This window comes from Styela clava, chromosome 7 (genome assembly GCF_964204865.1).
Source record: "Styela clava chromosome 7, kaStyClav1.hap1.2, whole genome shotgun sequence".
Lineage (NCBI taxonomy): Eukaryota > Metazoa > Chordata > Ascidiacea > Stolidobranchia > Styelidae > Styela > Styela clava.
The window spans coordinates 17,891,737-17,908,218 of NC_135256.1; the positions used below are offsets into that span (position 1 = coordinate 17,891,737).

General features: G+C 34.0%; 2 protein-coding genes across 3 annotated transcripts in view; one reads left to right on the top strand and one right to left on the bottom strand.

Annotated features, from left to right (window-relative positions):
• The window catches only part of LOC120327925 (uncharacterized), a 115,001-nt gene that overhangs the window by 43,660 nt on the left and 54,859 nt on the right, over positions 1–16,482 (top strand). The window lies entirely within an intron of this gene.
• On the bottom strand, positions 5,925–11,096 carry LOC120327927 (uncharacterized). Its single transcript, XM_039394300.2, has 5 exons — positions 10,811–11,096; positions 9,973–10,399; positions 9,394–9,578; positions 7,815–8,906; positions 5,925–7,589 (listed from the first exon to the last, which is right to left on the bottom strand). Exons 1-5 carry the CDS (start codon positions 11,088–11,090, stop codon positions 7,555–7,557), a joined length of 2,019 nt encoding a protein of 672 aa, XP_039250234.2. The 5' UTR covers positions 11,091–11,096; the 3' UTR covers positions 5,925–7,554.

Here is a 16,482-nt window from a genome sequence, read left to right on the forward strand (position 1 = left end):
TATCGATTATATACCATATTAATAAATGGTAAAATAATAAAAAAATGCTGTTTAAATAGGATATGAAATTACTGGAAATTTTCAGTAAATTTTGAGGTAATTAAGGTGTTTCACGCACATATGTGTGATAAATGTTTCATAAAACCTTTAAGTTTTAGGTAAAACGATATTTTCTTTCGTCGCAGTAATCAAACTCTATGCAACTCATGGAACGTCTTTTCATCTGTGATGTATCCCGCTTTTAAAAGATGAGTAATCGATTATCCTTTGAAAAATCCTACTTTTAATGAATGCATAAACCTTCCGTGTCACCATACAACGTTTTCGTGAATATCAAGTCAATGTATGTTATAATAAACAGAATGTGTAAAACTCTGATATGACACTAGATCAACCTTTGTTAACATTTAACATTGTTGACAATGCATGACCATTTCTGTTTACCATTCAACATGTCTGCAAAAATGACTTCAAAGGTGAATTCTAAATTCGCAGTACTATATTACTGTACTAACATATCATGCCGTGTGGCTTGTTCAGAAAAAGTCCACAATACACTTTTTGAATTTCTAACAAAATTTTGGTGGCATTTAACCACTTTATTACATTGATGCATATATGGTAAATTGGTAAACTACAAATGATGTCGGTTTCGTTAGTCTTAATAGATATGTGCTCTAGTAAGATAAAGTAAACCCATTTTAATAAATTTTGTGCCACCATAACAAGTGTATTGTATAACGCGTTTGAACCTGACCTATTACCTCACAAATTGTGCAATTCTTGCTTCTATTTTAAGACATGCTGCAAATTATCGAAACGCCGTTTTTCAAGGTGACATTTGTCAAACCTGTCACAGAAAATCTGACTTCAAGAAAACATCTGTCAAAGTATTTGATCAAGTACAGGTTTAAATCATCTTCTTGACATGTAGAATGAGACAAAAGATTTACGCCCGGTGTTCGAAATACTCATAAATCATAACACATTTTATTAATTAGATTACAGTTTATCGGCTCTACTGTCAAAAATAGGAATCTAGAATGCTTTAAAAATATATATTTCTAAATTTTCAGGTTCCAAAACTATTCCTTCGCATTCACCTGAAGCATAAAATTTGTATAACATAATGCTGTTTCTGTATTTCATGTGACTGCAACACTAAATCTCCTTTCCGCTTTTGTCTATCAATAAAGAGAAAACTAATAAATATCATGAGCGCCACCCTTCCTGGTATATTGCTTTAGGGTTTCATAATGAAGCCTAATTATAGCCGATTTCAGACACGTCCTTCCTGTGCCCACTGACGTTATTGGCAGAGTTCATGCAGCTATTCTGCGAATGATGGCTTATATTATAAATCTGAGTAAAAGAACTTATGTGAAATGTGCAATGTTTAATTTTATGTTGTTTATGGATCTCATCCAATCTTATTTTTATTTGTGGACACCTGCTGAATAAACAATCATGATTACTGATACAATTTTAACACAGATAAAATTACACAGCAAAACAGAGGGTAAAGTTTCAAGTTTTCTATTCTTTGTATAACCGTTTCTCCGTGTCTGAGCGCGACACCTCCTTCTTTTTATCATCATGTTAGTAATAATAATAGTAATACTAAGTATAGCAATACTAATAATACTAGTAATAATTAGTAATTATGTAAGTATAATCTATTTAATTTTCCTTCGAATATCTTTGCCAAAGACGCAGGCGACGACATATTCTCACCTTAACGGTTTGACGCATCAGCTACAACTTGCACTTTTCTTGTGATGTACTTTTCTCAATTATAATCTAGTTCGGGATCAAACCGAATTCTTTCATCGAATTCGTGACCCGTATTCATCAGTTTTTGCCAAACCAAATGTCAAAGCACGACACGTACGCATATTACGTCAAATATCGTCGCACATCTTCTATCAATAACAGATTTGCATCTTTGAATGGAGCATTACGTTACAATTTGCCTTTTATTTTAGCTTTTGATATTTCTTTACGTAATCCTTCATTTTACCTGTCACGCCGAAGCCTCGGATTGGGGAGGTGGATATTTGTAAAACTATTTTGATATATATATATATTGTTACTCGCAATTCATCGTTGTTCAATTTAACACTCTAGCACTGAATTTTTCTCCCAGTATGAGTTGGTATTAACTTCTGTCATGCATATTTCCCTCATAAGAAATGAATAAGGAAATCGAAACATCATATAATATTAAATTAACACTTCCTGGCCAACAACATACCTAATTGGTGTCTAAATATTGCTTTTTGGCAATCACCGTCACAACACAAATGGCATTCGGCCGCAGAAAATGCGATTGTTGTTTATCAACCAAGATTCTATGAAGTTTGATGACAGCAACAATATCTGTTGCTTGCATGTCAACCATAGTGTGTCAAGCTAGCTTTTCGTCAAAGTCATTGATCTGAGTAAAAAAATTCAAAGCAAAATGCTAGTTCAGCTGTAATAAAAATTGAAGCATAAAATTGTAAATGGCTTTCGCGTCAATGCTTTATCACAATATTCTCGATATATATTTTCATATGGGTTGAATGAGTTTCACTGTTCTATTGATTAAATATATGTAAAATTGGCTTCATTTTATCAATCATTTAGCTTTATATAATGACTGCAGGATTGTAGAAAAATGATTTCGCACTAATTTGTTAATTTGTCTGGTTTGATACATAAAACAATCAACGTACGAAAGTGTGTCTCAGCCAAAAATGTTAACAAATGACCAGTTATAGGCGTATTTAATTGAAAGGTAATGAATATATTCCTCAATTCGAGATGATATACAGTAAAACGCATGTACATTTTATGTATTGTTTTGAAGTGTATTAGTTGATGATCATTGGTGTTATGCATATCAAGTTTGATCGGGGTTATAAAACTCAAAACAGTGGAGCGTTCCTTCTCTATTGAGATATAGTAGTTTCAAGCATGATTTGTATTTAATAATCTAATCTGCGTCTAAAATTGAATTGATTAGGAAAGCAAATCCTTGACGTTTTGCATATTTGAATCGTCAAGAATATTCCCGGACATACAACGTGATCTTCCCCACCATGCGTAGATCGATCAGCAGATTAAAATTTTGCTTCAATTTGATACTATGGTTCTTGAAACTGATTGTTAAAACCTTTGAAAATACCTCAACGTTTACATTTGTTCAGTCTCAATTCCCAACCAATCAAGCGCACTATAGAATTTTTTTTATCGATTTGAACACTGTTTATGTAACACAGTGGCATAGCATTTCGATTTTTAACGAAATAGTTCACGATATTGGTAAAACCCAAATGTAAGGTTTAGACATGATATGATTCAGCACTTTTATCGGCTTTCATGCCTTTACTTCGAATAGGCTCACTGAAATGTAAGAAGCTGCAATTTTTGGTAGGGAACTTTTTTAGAAGTTTTCTGGTTCACCATCGCCTACCCAAAGTAAGGTTCGCCGCAGCGACGTAATTCATTTAACCTGCGATGTCAACATAGGCAAGCCCAGCGCCTTTACTGTTAGACTATCCCGTCGCGCACATCCGCTGTTTATCACATATGAACCTTTAAAATGGATATATGATTTTGCACCACTACCATGTAACCACGCGACAGGACAATCGGATTCTTGTTCTGATGCTAACAGGCAGCCCTGTGCCATTGATTACAGTACACGATAGACCTGTGATAGTTGTCCGCCATCCTACCGACAGATGTCGCTACTGAACTGATGATTGCGATGATATTCTATTTAGTACACACGCGAGGTCGCTGAAGCGCATGTTTATTCATGTTTTCTCCTCTCTGTCTCTTTCCCAATTCAGAATGCAACATTGCCAATTGTATATAAATTTATAGATGTAGCCTATGACCAATGTTCCCTCTAAATTTTTGCAGTATGTTTTCGCAGAAATTTTGGTGTGTAAGCATTTTTTTGGAAATGAGTAATATTTGTGCAAAAGACAATAAAGAAATTTTGGCATTCTAACCGGGTAATGGGTGGGCCAACAACAAACTTTCTCACAACCTGCCAACCGAGAACATTGTTACATTACATCGAAATACGTCTGTGCGCAGTAAATCTATGCTTGTTCGCGCACACGCGCACACTTTAGACTTTAGAAGGAACAGCCTATGACGCTTTTATTTGATTAGCGCGATTTGTAGAAGGCATGTTCCTTTATTTACAAAAAAACAATATAGACTTCAAAAATTTTAATGCATCATACTTCTTACAAAGTTACACTTTCATCTCCCAATGTGAGTCGGAAACGTTGGCTTCATCATTCGATTGCTGGATAACTAAATTTTCACTATGAATTCTTTAGTTTTTACAATTTGTTTATCTTGAAGAAAAGTATACTCCAGCTTCCGACTTCCGAAATTTTTCAATCTCCTTCTTCCCAACTCTACTTGCTAGAAGTGCATCTTGTATATACTCACCAATTTCACACCTTAAAGCTCCGTCCTATATGTATGTTTTAGAAGTTCAAACAGTATGACACATGATGATACGGATGGTAAACCCACCTACTACAAGCTGATTCGGCATTGTAGTGGCACAACCAGCTGTATAGAGGTCCCCCCAGCCCATAGCCGTCCCACTCTTCTGCTATCTGAGCAATTACATAGAAGAAGGTCAGTTATATAAAAATTTCCCAAAGAGAAGTGACATACTTGACTGAAAGAGACAAAGTGACCACCACACACAGTCTTGATATAATCCGATTCTCCCCTTAATTAGAAAAAGAAAATTACAATAACTTTGATTTCGCATATTTTACCTGATACAAAGAAAGGTGTGGCAATCCACACGTTTATTTGTCAACTCTAGATTATAACTGATAAACCAATATTATAGGTGGACGAATCCAAAATCGCCATCGCTGTCTAAGCTTGTGACTAAGAAAGTATCAACCGGATGTGGTTATTTTGACCAACGTTATTTTATATTTATATGATCATGTCCCATTTAATGTTACTGCAACATATAAAGTGCAAAAGTCCTGTTTCCTTACAGATTTCTTCCAAAATAAGTCTATTTATATTTAGGTATCAGCATAGCCAGACATAGCGTAATAATGATTAATGGTTTATGTCAAAACATGTAACTATAGTTTATGTATTTTTTTATTTCTATCATCCGTTCCTACTGCTTTTCGTGATATATTTTGCTTTTAATAAAAACACTGTGAGAATAAATAAGAAAAAGTTATTGCGGTTATCATGTGATTCAATGTAATATATTTTGTAAATCGTAATCAAATTCTGTGACATCGCTCCATCTAACAACAAAGTTCGACTAATTTTCTCACTATAAACGACTAGTATAACGCTCTTCAAAACGGACGTCCCCGAAACCCGCTGATGACTATCTTGAGTTTCCATGCACTTGTACAAATTTTCAGACATGTTATTGGGTTAAAGGTTGCAGACTGGCATTTAAGATATATTGAATATAGTAACTGTTGTGAGGCATCTACATTAATTTGCCTATATTATCACAACACAACTTGACAGTTAAAATAACGTACATGTTTAGGTTCATTCGGGTACGCTTTTCGGCTTCATGTAATTCTCCCGAATAGATACATATACTACTTGATAAATTCCTCCATTTCGTAATAATTCTGTAAAATATGTAGATAACCCAGTAATTATCTATTGAATTATGTGTAACTATCAGGAGATACATCGCCATCTCATTCTTGGTTATACACGAGTCTACCTCGGATTATTACTAAACTATAGAACGGTGATTGAAATCAACGATATTATGATAAATAATAAAAAGAAGTTTTTGTTACGAAGAAAGTGTTCACGGGATGTCCCCAACTCAAAAAGTTTCCATCAATTTTCCTTTATTCCATGTTTAATCCACACAAAAACATGTTTGTTGTATCTTTTATTAGAAATTAGTCATAAAATTCATAATTTATTATATCAAAAATTTGCAATAAAGATGATTGAGGCATATACACAATGTTTAAAAGTATGTAAACAGAAAGGACAAGTTGAACAATTCAATAAAAAATATGTGAACTTTCACTCCTGCGATGTTCAATATGATGAGGGAGGCATTAGTTAGAAGATTTTTGTGCTGTCATTTTTCTGCATTTAGTTTGGCAGCTTTAGGTTTCGATTAAAAAATAAGGGTGGCTCAAACAGAAATAGGTACCGGGGGAAATCCACAACAAATCACCTGCCAGTGTCACGTAGTTTTGATAAAACTGAAATCAAAAATAACAAATGCAAGCCAAACGACGTCATCACGATACCTGCAACGAAACTCGCTGCGTTTTCGTGGTGTTGTGAACCCCATTATGATTTCGCTATAATGAACCACGATTTTTCACTTTTTCGATCCATGAAATTTTGTGCTATTTTCTGTAAAAACAGAAACTTAACAACAAAACTTAATCAATACTTATTGAAAACTAGCAATTAGTATTCAACATCAAAAATATAGAATCGAAAAATAAATATTAATCGAGTTTTTAATCTAAAGTAGAATTGAAAATTACTATTGAATACATTCGAGAAATATGACTCTGTAGCGAAAATCGGAATACCCACTGATATTTTGAAACATTTCATTCCCTCAAATGCAATAATGCGGAACGTTTTTCAAATGAGAGTGTTGGGGGAACATCAACTTTTTAGTATTTCCATACTGTACCCAGGTCTATCGGCAGTCTTGCAAAAAATTTCATCCAAGAGTAATATATCGCGATTTCATTTTATGTGTACTTAGATGCGAATCTACAGCACAATTCAGTCATATATTATGAATTTTACTATTTCAAACTGCTGAGGTACGACTATGTGTTGCTATATTATGGAATCGTTCACTTCATCTGGAAATATATTATGGCATTTACGTCATTAGGCGTGAGCAGCTTGCATAATTTACTGAGAAATGCCATGACAGTTTTGGGTGTCATATTCGTGCAGATACAAAATATCACGAATGTAATTATATTGCTTAAATTAATTATGCCAAATGGTTTACGTGCACGTTTTTTGATGCTTAAATTACGATTTATACGGATCGAATGAAATAGAACGTTATGACGAATATTGTGATCTCTTATAATCGATTGTCACGTTAATATCTACTTTCAATTTGCTTTATGCAATGCATTTCCGTTATCATTGACGTTTCAATTATTAGTTGGTCCGGTTCCACAATATGCTATATTAAATATATCAATTTGCTACATTTCGGTTTGTGTTATCTCGTCAAAATCTTCAAAGATTAATGATATTCTCGAACTATTTACCAATGAATTCATTCCAATTTCCGGTCATATTCTATTGCAAATTCACACGCATATTTCCATTATCCACTTTCAGGCAAATTACTCAGTTCGTCGACCAGTTTTCGTAATGTTTCGATTTAGCAAAATCTATGGCCACAACCCGGTATTTCATTTTTCTCTTTCCTTTTTACCCCGCAGTGTGAGAAAATGCTGAGATATATCAGTGTGAGGAAATGCTCAAATATCCACCATCTCGACACATACCTTCATATTTTCATCAAAGATCTTCGGACTCTAGTGCAGAAACTGAATCTAAAAAAAACAAACTATGTCAGTTTCTTAAAATTTCCCGCGCTATATTCGTTGGGAAATGTCCTGGATAACTACCTATTTTTTCTATCTCTATATAGTCACAATGGCCAGGCTTGAAAAAATACTTGTTATACCCGCGGAATATGCGGATTAAGCAACGCCTGCCTGTGCTATCACATGGGTATAATATGGTATTAGTATTCCATGATAAAAATATCAGCTCACCTATTCTGTCCATGTAATTTTCATTGCCTTTTTTCTTTAACTTGATGCTCAAAATCGGATTGTTGTGGTTATTTGTAATATTTACTGGCTTCCGAAATTTTTGTCTGCTCGAGTTTTCGTAAGGAGATGTAAGTTGTTTTGTCTCATCATCTGAATTATTGTTTTCGGGGTCACCGGACCCCGGATATATAATCTGTTCCTCGCCATCAGGCAATGAGCGCTTCTTTTTCATGATTTGAAATTCCTGTACGTAATCATCTTCTAAAGACGTTGAACGACTTTTTGGTGGGCTTTCCGTTAAATTGTCTATATGATTATATGTATCCACGGTGGTATGTTCAGCTATATTTAATCTTTGATATTCGCTTTCTTGCTTATTTTCATTTTCAATTTCCTCATTTTCGTCGAATGAATCAGATTTCTGCGATTTGGGTAGTGGTGAAAGTTTCTTTTCTTCGCTGAAAGAACCGTTCGCTCTTGAATCAACTCGATTTAAGCGTTGGTAGTCCCCTTCTTCTTGTACCTTTTTCTCGTCTCTGAGAAGGTCGTAAACGTCTCCAACTTGGCCTTTCTTCTCTTCACGCAGTGTATTATAAACGTTTTGATCAAACTGGCCATTTTTTCGTTCAGCTCCTGAAGCAGCCACAGTTTGCGCTCGAACCCGCTCCCTTTCATCTTGTGTGATGTTGGCCATATCCGACGCTACTTTGTCGTATTCAACTTCTCCTGTTGGGCCCATAAAATTTTGTGGCAACGAGTCTGAGCGTCGCTTTTGATTTATTGCCTCGAAGTTTCGCTCTGGGAGTTGTGGCCTCACGGTTGTTGCTGACCACGTTCCAGTGCTTACGACTTTAGGTGATTGGGTATTATTCGTGTTACTGAGTGAGTTCCCTTTGTAGTAACCTCCCGCATGGCCATTTGGAATGTATTGGATAGTATTTTCGTTTCTATGCTTGTTTTTACGTCCCGTTCCAACGATCAGCACTTCATCTTGTCCTCGGCCCCTTGATGATCTAGATTTTGGTGGCGTGGTCATCGTATCCAACACTATGTAGTCTGTGTTGGGATCCCTTTGTAAGGGTGTCATGTATCCTATAATAGAATTCTATGTGTGAGATCCAATCGAATCTGCTAACCTAAAACCGTTCAGTTTTACTGGATTTACATTACCACGTTTTTCTCGGCATTTGGAATATAAGATCCCTAATTATTTGATTTTCTAATTCCCAATTGTATCGATCCGGTAGTATAAAAAAATTACTTTTGATTTTTGTTGCCAACTTTCATAAATCTGTCTGCCTGAGATGTAGGTTGGCTTACATTTTTAGATATTTGACACGGAGAAAAAACAAATATATCTAATTTATATAGAGAGAACAGTTTACCACATCCTATTCAATTGGCAACAGCTGAATAGTTTTGCTGTGTCATTACGATTTTGAAATACTGTAAAACGATTTTTGGAGGGACGCGCCAAAAATTCGAATTGCTAACATACTCTCAAATGTTGTACAACAAATGATTCAACATGAAAAAAATTTTTATGACAAAGACCAAAATAATCAAATCAATCTTCTACCTGATCCCAGTAGCTCGGGCCCCTCGTAATAGCCGTCTGGCGGCGGTATACTTTTCACAACTTTACTAATAACTTCCATAGCAGATTTTTCTTGTCGCTTCTCGTTTGATATTCCTGTCAAAACTGCGCCATTCAATGTTGTGCTGGTTGCAGGAGAACCTGTTGACGCATTCTTCAGGTTTTTTCTGTGTTAATAAATTTGTAAACAATAAATAAGCTTCTAAATTTATTTGAAAACCATTTATTTAATGCAAATATAGGAGGACATATTCCGCTAGCAACTCTTCATCGAATAAAGTGGGTGATTACTTCAATTTAAATATTTTGCTCTTTCAACGGGATGCTGTTACTTACTTAATGTTAATTTAATATATATATTACCATGATTACTTCAGTCATAGCAAGGTTTTTAAGAGATTTTGTAATTTGATGCTCTTCCTATTTCCTCTCACCCCGAATATTGGATTAAATTTTTTATCAACAAGCAGAGAGTTAATATGAATTAATTATTTTTGAAATGAGTGTAAAAAAGAACTTATTAATTATTTCCCTTCAAATAAAAAAAAAACGTTTGTTCACCTTCGACGTCGTTTCTTCATAATTTTATAAAGCATGATCCCCAATATTAGTAAGAGCAGAACAAAACAGAGTATGGTTACAACCAAAAGAAGCATGTCATCCCATGCCTTGGTTTTAGTGGGATCCCCCGTCACTTTTCCAGTTCCTGGGGTATTGTTCACTTTCGTTGACGTAGTTGTGGTAGAGAGAGAGGGTGATAGCCTTGTGGTCGATGAAGTGGTTGGGGACAATGTTGTTGTTACCACTGAACTTTCTTTCGATACCGTATTAGGTGTAATAGCTCTGTCGTTTAGAGTCATTGTTGACCTGGTGTCCACTACTGATACAGGTTGTATTGTTGTTGTTGTAGACTTTGTAGCCGGAATTTGATATGGTCTTTGTTGACAGCATGGTACATTGAACACCACTACGGACTTATCCGAATTTGCTGCAATACAATTAAATATGAGCATCAAAAGGTTTTTGAAATATGCTTCCCGCTTTGAATTTCGGCCCGCACTAAATTGTTTTACTTCATCGTATTTTCATAAATTTGCGTATTGGTATTCGGTAGAATAAGGCGGATTTATTTTTAGGTAGAACTTATCAAATAAGACTGTTCACGAGTTCCGATAAATACTTTTTCGTGTTGTATATTATTTTGAATCCCACTAATGTAATATATACAATCTTCTCTGTTCGTGCCAAATTTTAACATGGTGTTCAACCTAACGTGAAAATTTCTTTTCTGTTCGTGCCAATTTATTACAAAGTCCAATCTAGTGTAAAAATTTAGACTGTGTGAGCACACTGAAGACGGAAATTTCAATCATTTGGAAATAATTCTAATGCGTCTTACGTGGGTTTGCTGAAACCAATTCATTTACTTCTGTTTCGCTTGTAATGCAAGTAGTTTCGCTGGTGAGAAAATTAATGGTTAGTTGTACATATTCCGTTCCAAGATTCCCATCGCTTTCACGGGATTTGCATCTGTGCATACATTGTGAGATGATGGCCCCACAAATATTCGGACCTGTTCCATCGGGTTTCGGTCTTTCGCCATCGAAAGTGATTCCATAAGAGCATTGCAGTGATGTTACAATCACGGTCGCTATTATAATTGGAAATCTTATTTCCATATTGTAATTAATATTATTATATAACTGTTATAACTGTTTATAAATAAATAGAAATCAGTTGGCATCGAAACTTTCAAGTTTCAGTTGTTTACTCTATATATAGATATAGAAACTAGAACACAATTAGTGTTACAAATGATAAATAAGAGCTTGCAAAATTGTCACCAGCCACGTGTGATGGATTCGATATGTATGGATAATTCTCGGAATTACTAAGAAAATCAATTTTTTTTTGCGCAAACGCTAAACGCAAAATCCCAAGGATATTAAAGCCGGTTGGTGTCGCCTAATCAGAGCTTGACTTTATAATTTTTGCAAAATATTTTCGTTCACAGTTTTACTGCTCTTGACATTCTTTCTTTTGTACAAAATGCATTTCTACGTACATGATAAATTTATCAACTGATTGACGTAATTTTAAATACAAAATATATATAAAATTTTTTCCTATGTAACCATCCGGAGCGCGTCCAATATAAAATAAATTCCCCGTGGTGACAACGAAGTTGAGTTCCATTTCAACAATCACGATTTTTTACAAATAAGTAAATCGATACATTTCACTCAGGATGTTATCTTGAGCAAACAACCACATATTGATATTTAAAGATAGTACCAACAACGCATATACCCAAGTTAATAGCTGCTAGATAACTAAGATGTAAGCTATTAGCTTCATATGAAGCGTTGATGAGTAAGAAATAGAATCGATATAGAGTCTGACAAAATTATAACGCGAGGCAACTTACCTAAACGCAGGGATATACTATCAAGTGGAAAACTTACAAATCTCTCTTGTGTCATTCTGGCTATGCCAATCAATCTATCTATTCCTATATCGTTCCTATATCTGAAATGACGCCGATGAGTTTGAAAGCCACACTTGGTCTGTGTTCTTCGTCAGATCAATTCACTGATATAAATCAAAGAGTGGTCTGTATTGCCAAATTTGACTATAGAAATGCCAAGTCATTGCGTATTCGTGATAGTGTCATGAAAAGTTCATTGAAAATGAAATAGAAACATATATGTTAAATTTGATGAGTATCGTGATGAAATTTGCTTCCAAAATATCAACTCACTTTAATACTAATATCGGATTCAATAATCGGAACAAACAAAAACCTTGCTTAAAAAGATTCGTTTTATTGTGAAGGGTATTTTGAAATTTCAAATTACTTTGCTCCGATTATTACAACGTATTTCAAGTTAGTTTCACGTAATCAAGTTTATTCAGAGTAGTGCCATACATTCTCGAAAGCCCCGACGAAAGATGATGCTTGGTACAGCATGATTTGTTTTCCTTCCATGAAAAATATTCATTATCAGTGGCAAATCGTAACCAATTAACATTTTTGTAATTGTAATGCTTTCAAATGTAAAATGTTGGTCAATCAGTTCTCCTTTCGAATGCATACCATACTGGTCAATTGTTGTTTTCATTTTTATGTTGTGGTCTTATTAACTTGCTTGTTGAAGTACCATATGACGGATATCGAATAACTTTCAAAATTCACTATTTTAAAATCTACTTTCTTGCTGCCCATTCTTCCTCGCCGTTAAGTTTTACCTCACTGATGAGTGATAAGTGTACACCTCCTCTGTATTATTTCACTTTCTACTTTTCAAACTATAGGTAAAGTTCTGCGTCAAATCTTGTTTCACGATCTTATTTTGTTAGCCTTTTATCAGAGAAACTCCACAGATCATTGTCAGGATTGTATGACAATGAGTCGCCCCAAATAAGCCATCTATGAGTATCTCTAACTTTGTTTCTAATTTTGATTCTTCGTTTTCTAATAGATTCTCGTGACCTTGCTTTGAAAAAAGATATAGTTATGAAACAAATGGGGCCACTTTTTTGTATAAATGTTTTGTCAAAGAAGTGAACACATATACTGCGAATGACGTACAGTATTTCCTCTCGATTACTGCCAATCATTTTTGTTCAATATCATCTTTTATATTAAACAATTTGGAAAATGTAGTCAAATTTAATGGAATTATGTGAACAATCAATTTATTTTCTCAAATTTTCATCTTCTCTCCAACTCTTAACATCCACAGAAAAAAAAATAATACAGATCATGTAATTTCAGTTATCATTACAGAATCTTTTCTTTGCAGCACTCATTTTTAATTTACCAAGAAATTGCAGTAAAATTAGCGCATATTTTAAAGAGATTTTTCGAGGGAAGTTGACTAAACTGGTGCGTCACCTTGCACATAAGTTTCGAAAGTTGATGGTGGTAGGGTAAACGTACATCCATGCATTCAATTGAAAGTTCCAGTCATCGTCTCGTGATATGAATCATTTTTGCATCCTGGTCATACAAAATGCTAATGATAATATGACGATATTACGTAAAATTAAATAGTCCTAAACATTTAATCGTCATTTCCGTTAATTTATTCAAAACTAAATCTGAACTCAAAACATTCCGAAATGAAACTCTCAAATAATCACTCATCTACCCTTGCAATATACATCGTTCAACTCAAATATGTTAAACGCAGTTAGTTTTATAGCACGCTGACACTTCGCATTTTTACCAAATGCATATATGTATCTTATCGATCGCATATTTCATTTGCGTTGATCATTATGAGCTAAGTATAGCATTTTGCCTGCTGCATGCAACGTTATGTTAATTTCGTAATTTTGTGCGTACGAAAAATCAGGGACAAGAACGAAGAAAGTAGATCTCGTATATCATATAAATATCATCATTTTCATTTATATGATCATGCATGCTCTGTCGTTGCTAACACGATGAGCCCCTGCACACTATGTAGAATAAAATGTTCTTTGGGATACGTTATACAAGATAAAAAGCAACTTTAGTGTGATATACCACAAAACATCAATATATATTTTTCAACATCATTTTATTACCTGGGAAACTCTTGGATGGCATAAATATCACAACCTCCAATTGTGTGTTCTAAAATAAAATCAGCCGAGTCCTAACCAGTTCAAAGAACTTTGACTACTTGTTAGCAATTTCAAGTTTTTATAATAATATTTCAATCCCATAAACACATTATATTAATGATAATACAAAGAAGATATAGGAACAAATACCGTTCTTCAAATGTACCTACTTCACCTTATAAACATGTCAAACCAGCTTTTCAAATTGGTCACTCTTTATATGTTCTGGATAATCCAACACGCACTTTTTCAGATATAAAACTATATTAGTAAATGTCATTATTACATCTATATGCACTAAATATTATAGTGGTGTATGCTTGCACTAACTGAATACGTCTTTAAAGCATTCTAAATCTTTTTCTTTTAACTGATTTCTTGTACAATCGAATTATAGCAGCCGGCTCTATATCGCAGACTCTTTTCCCTTACTGGTGTTTCACGTCTAGCTTTCGACTAGTCCGTTATTGGCATCAGAAATATATATCCATAATGTAATTTGTTCTAAACTGCTTTGAGCTTTCTTGTGCCAAATTATTGATCTCGAAATCGTTTTGATATATTCATCATTTCACCTATTTTTAATGCATTGCGACTGATTGATCTACTTTTGCATGTCAAAAACAATAATTTTATAAAACTTTAGATAAGCATTAGGCCCGAAACACATTTGGAATAGTATACATAGTTAAATTATATTTAAGGACATCGAATATATCAATAAATCTACATCTCAATCAAGCGCACAGGCTTACTTGACTGAACATAATTTGACTTGTCTTGACTAACGTTTTAATCCTGTTTTAGTATAAAAGTGTGCCGATACAGATCTAATCGATATAATGGTGAATTTGTCAGAGTTTAGAATCAACATACCTACAGAGACAACAAGTTCGAAATTGCCAAAACATTACCATACTCTTATACGCAAATTTTGTCCGTTTTCTAAAGTTTTATAATACGCTTATTGTAAATCCACAGAAATATACCAAAGATATAAATTATATATATAACTATTTTTTTTTTGAATCAACATTTTTACATCAGACTACTTTTCACTCATTCATTTTTTTTTAATATTGTAGATTTTCTTCTTTCTATAAGCAAGATAGTAAATAACTGAAAACCTAAATTTTCTTATTTTGTATTGTCGTGTTGAACCATGATAACTTCCATATTTCCAAAATTCCCGCTCATAATTCGTGATTGGAAATAGACTATATCTTTAAACAAATCTAGGTATTTGTATTTTCTAAACCATTTTCTAGATTGTCTACCATACTATCATAAAAATGCATTCAAATCGATGCCATTATAATCAATTTATTTCATCATAGTGAATAATAACTAAATACATTTTTAGACAGATTTTGATTGGGAATTCATATTCGGCGCATGTATGATTTGTGATTCATCACTGACACGATTTTCAATCAATATGCGTATTACTATAACATCTGGTTTTAGTATCAAAATTACTGATGCTTTTTACCTATGGCGCTCAAATCAGACATTGATTAATACAGTGTCCGATTAGAATTTTAACTGATCATATATAAAGTTTGAATGCCAAATGTGTAGCGCATGTTCCCAGTTACCAACCGACTAGGCAATACTAATGGCGGACATTTATGAAATGGCGCCTAGCAATAGTTGCATTTGTCAAATTTTTTTCTGCCGGATAATAAATCAAGATTTTGTGAGTTCAAATTCTGTATCCGCCTCGTATATCAATGGTGAAGTAATTCGATGATATAAAACAGCCAAGATTCTCATTTAATAAAATACTTAGACGTGCAATGTTCCTGCAATGCATACTTAGGTTGCTTTTGTTTATCTCTAGTTCCTGTTTATAGTTATTATAGCAGTGATATTATAATAGACAAGGTCCAGATCCTCACTTCATCTCTTCATGTAGACATACTCTAAAACGCCTCGGTGTCTTTTGCCCGATACTCAATTTTGCTATAAACAATTTCTCTCTTTACGTAATAACAATATTCCCCAAAAGACACTGTTCTGCATTTAAGGCAAATACCTCAATTTGTTTCTAATGAAAAGGATATTGTACACGGATTTAAATTTTCATGTTAGAAGGTAGATGCACGAAAGGACCTTTTCTAATGAATCTACTATTTATTATTGCATTCATTCGCCTACGAAGCATTAGCACGACAAGGTAAATGCTTCTAAAATACCAGTTTATCGCGACTAATGCTGAATTGCATTGAATAGTGCTCGACTATATTTGTATAATGTAAGTTTAAAGACTGTATATACGTAATTCATGCACGATATTCACCAAAGGATTCTTGTACAGTTCAGAGTCGTGTCACGAGCTATATCTGTTAACTAAGCGTTGTACCGCTCAGTACAAATAGCTTTCGCTATCGTTATAGCAAACGAAATTACAAAACATATTTATGGTAATTATTCACCAATTTCCTGCTTTACCCG

Excerpts from the sequence above, each read along its gene's own strand:
- LOC120327927 (XM_039394300.2), bottom strand. The coding sequence starts at position 11,090 with ATGGAAATAAGATTTCCAATTATAATAGCGACCGTGATTGTAACATCA. Across the intron at positions 9,579-9,972 it reads ATGAAGAAACGACGTCGAAG|AAAAAACCTGAAGAATGCGT; the intron begins GTGAACAAACGT and ends TTATTAACACAG. Across the intron at positions 8,907-9,393 it reads GCCCGAGCTACTGGGATCAG|GATACATGACACCCTTACAA; the intron begins GTAGAAGATTGA and ends ATTCTATTATAG.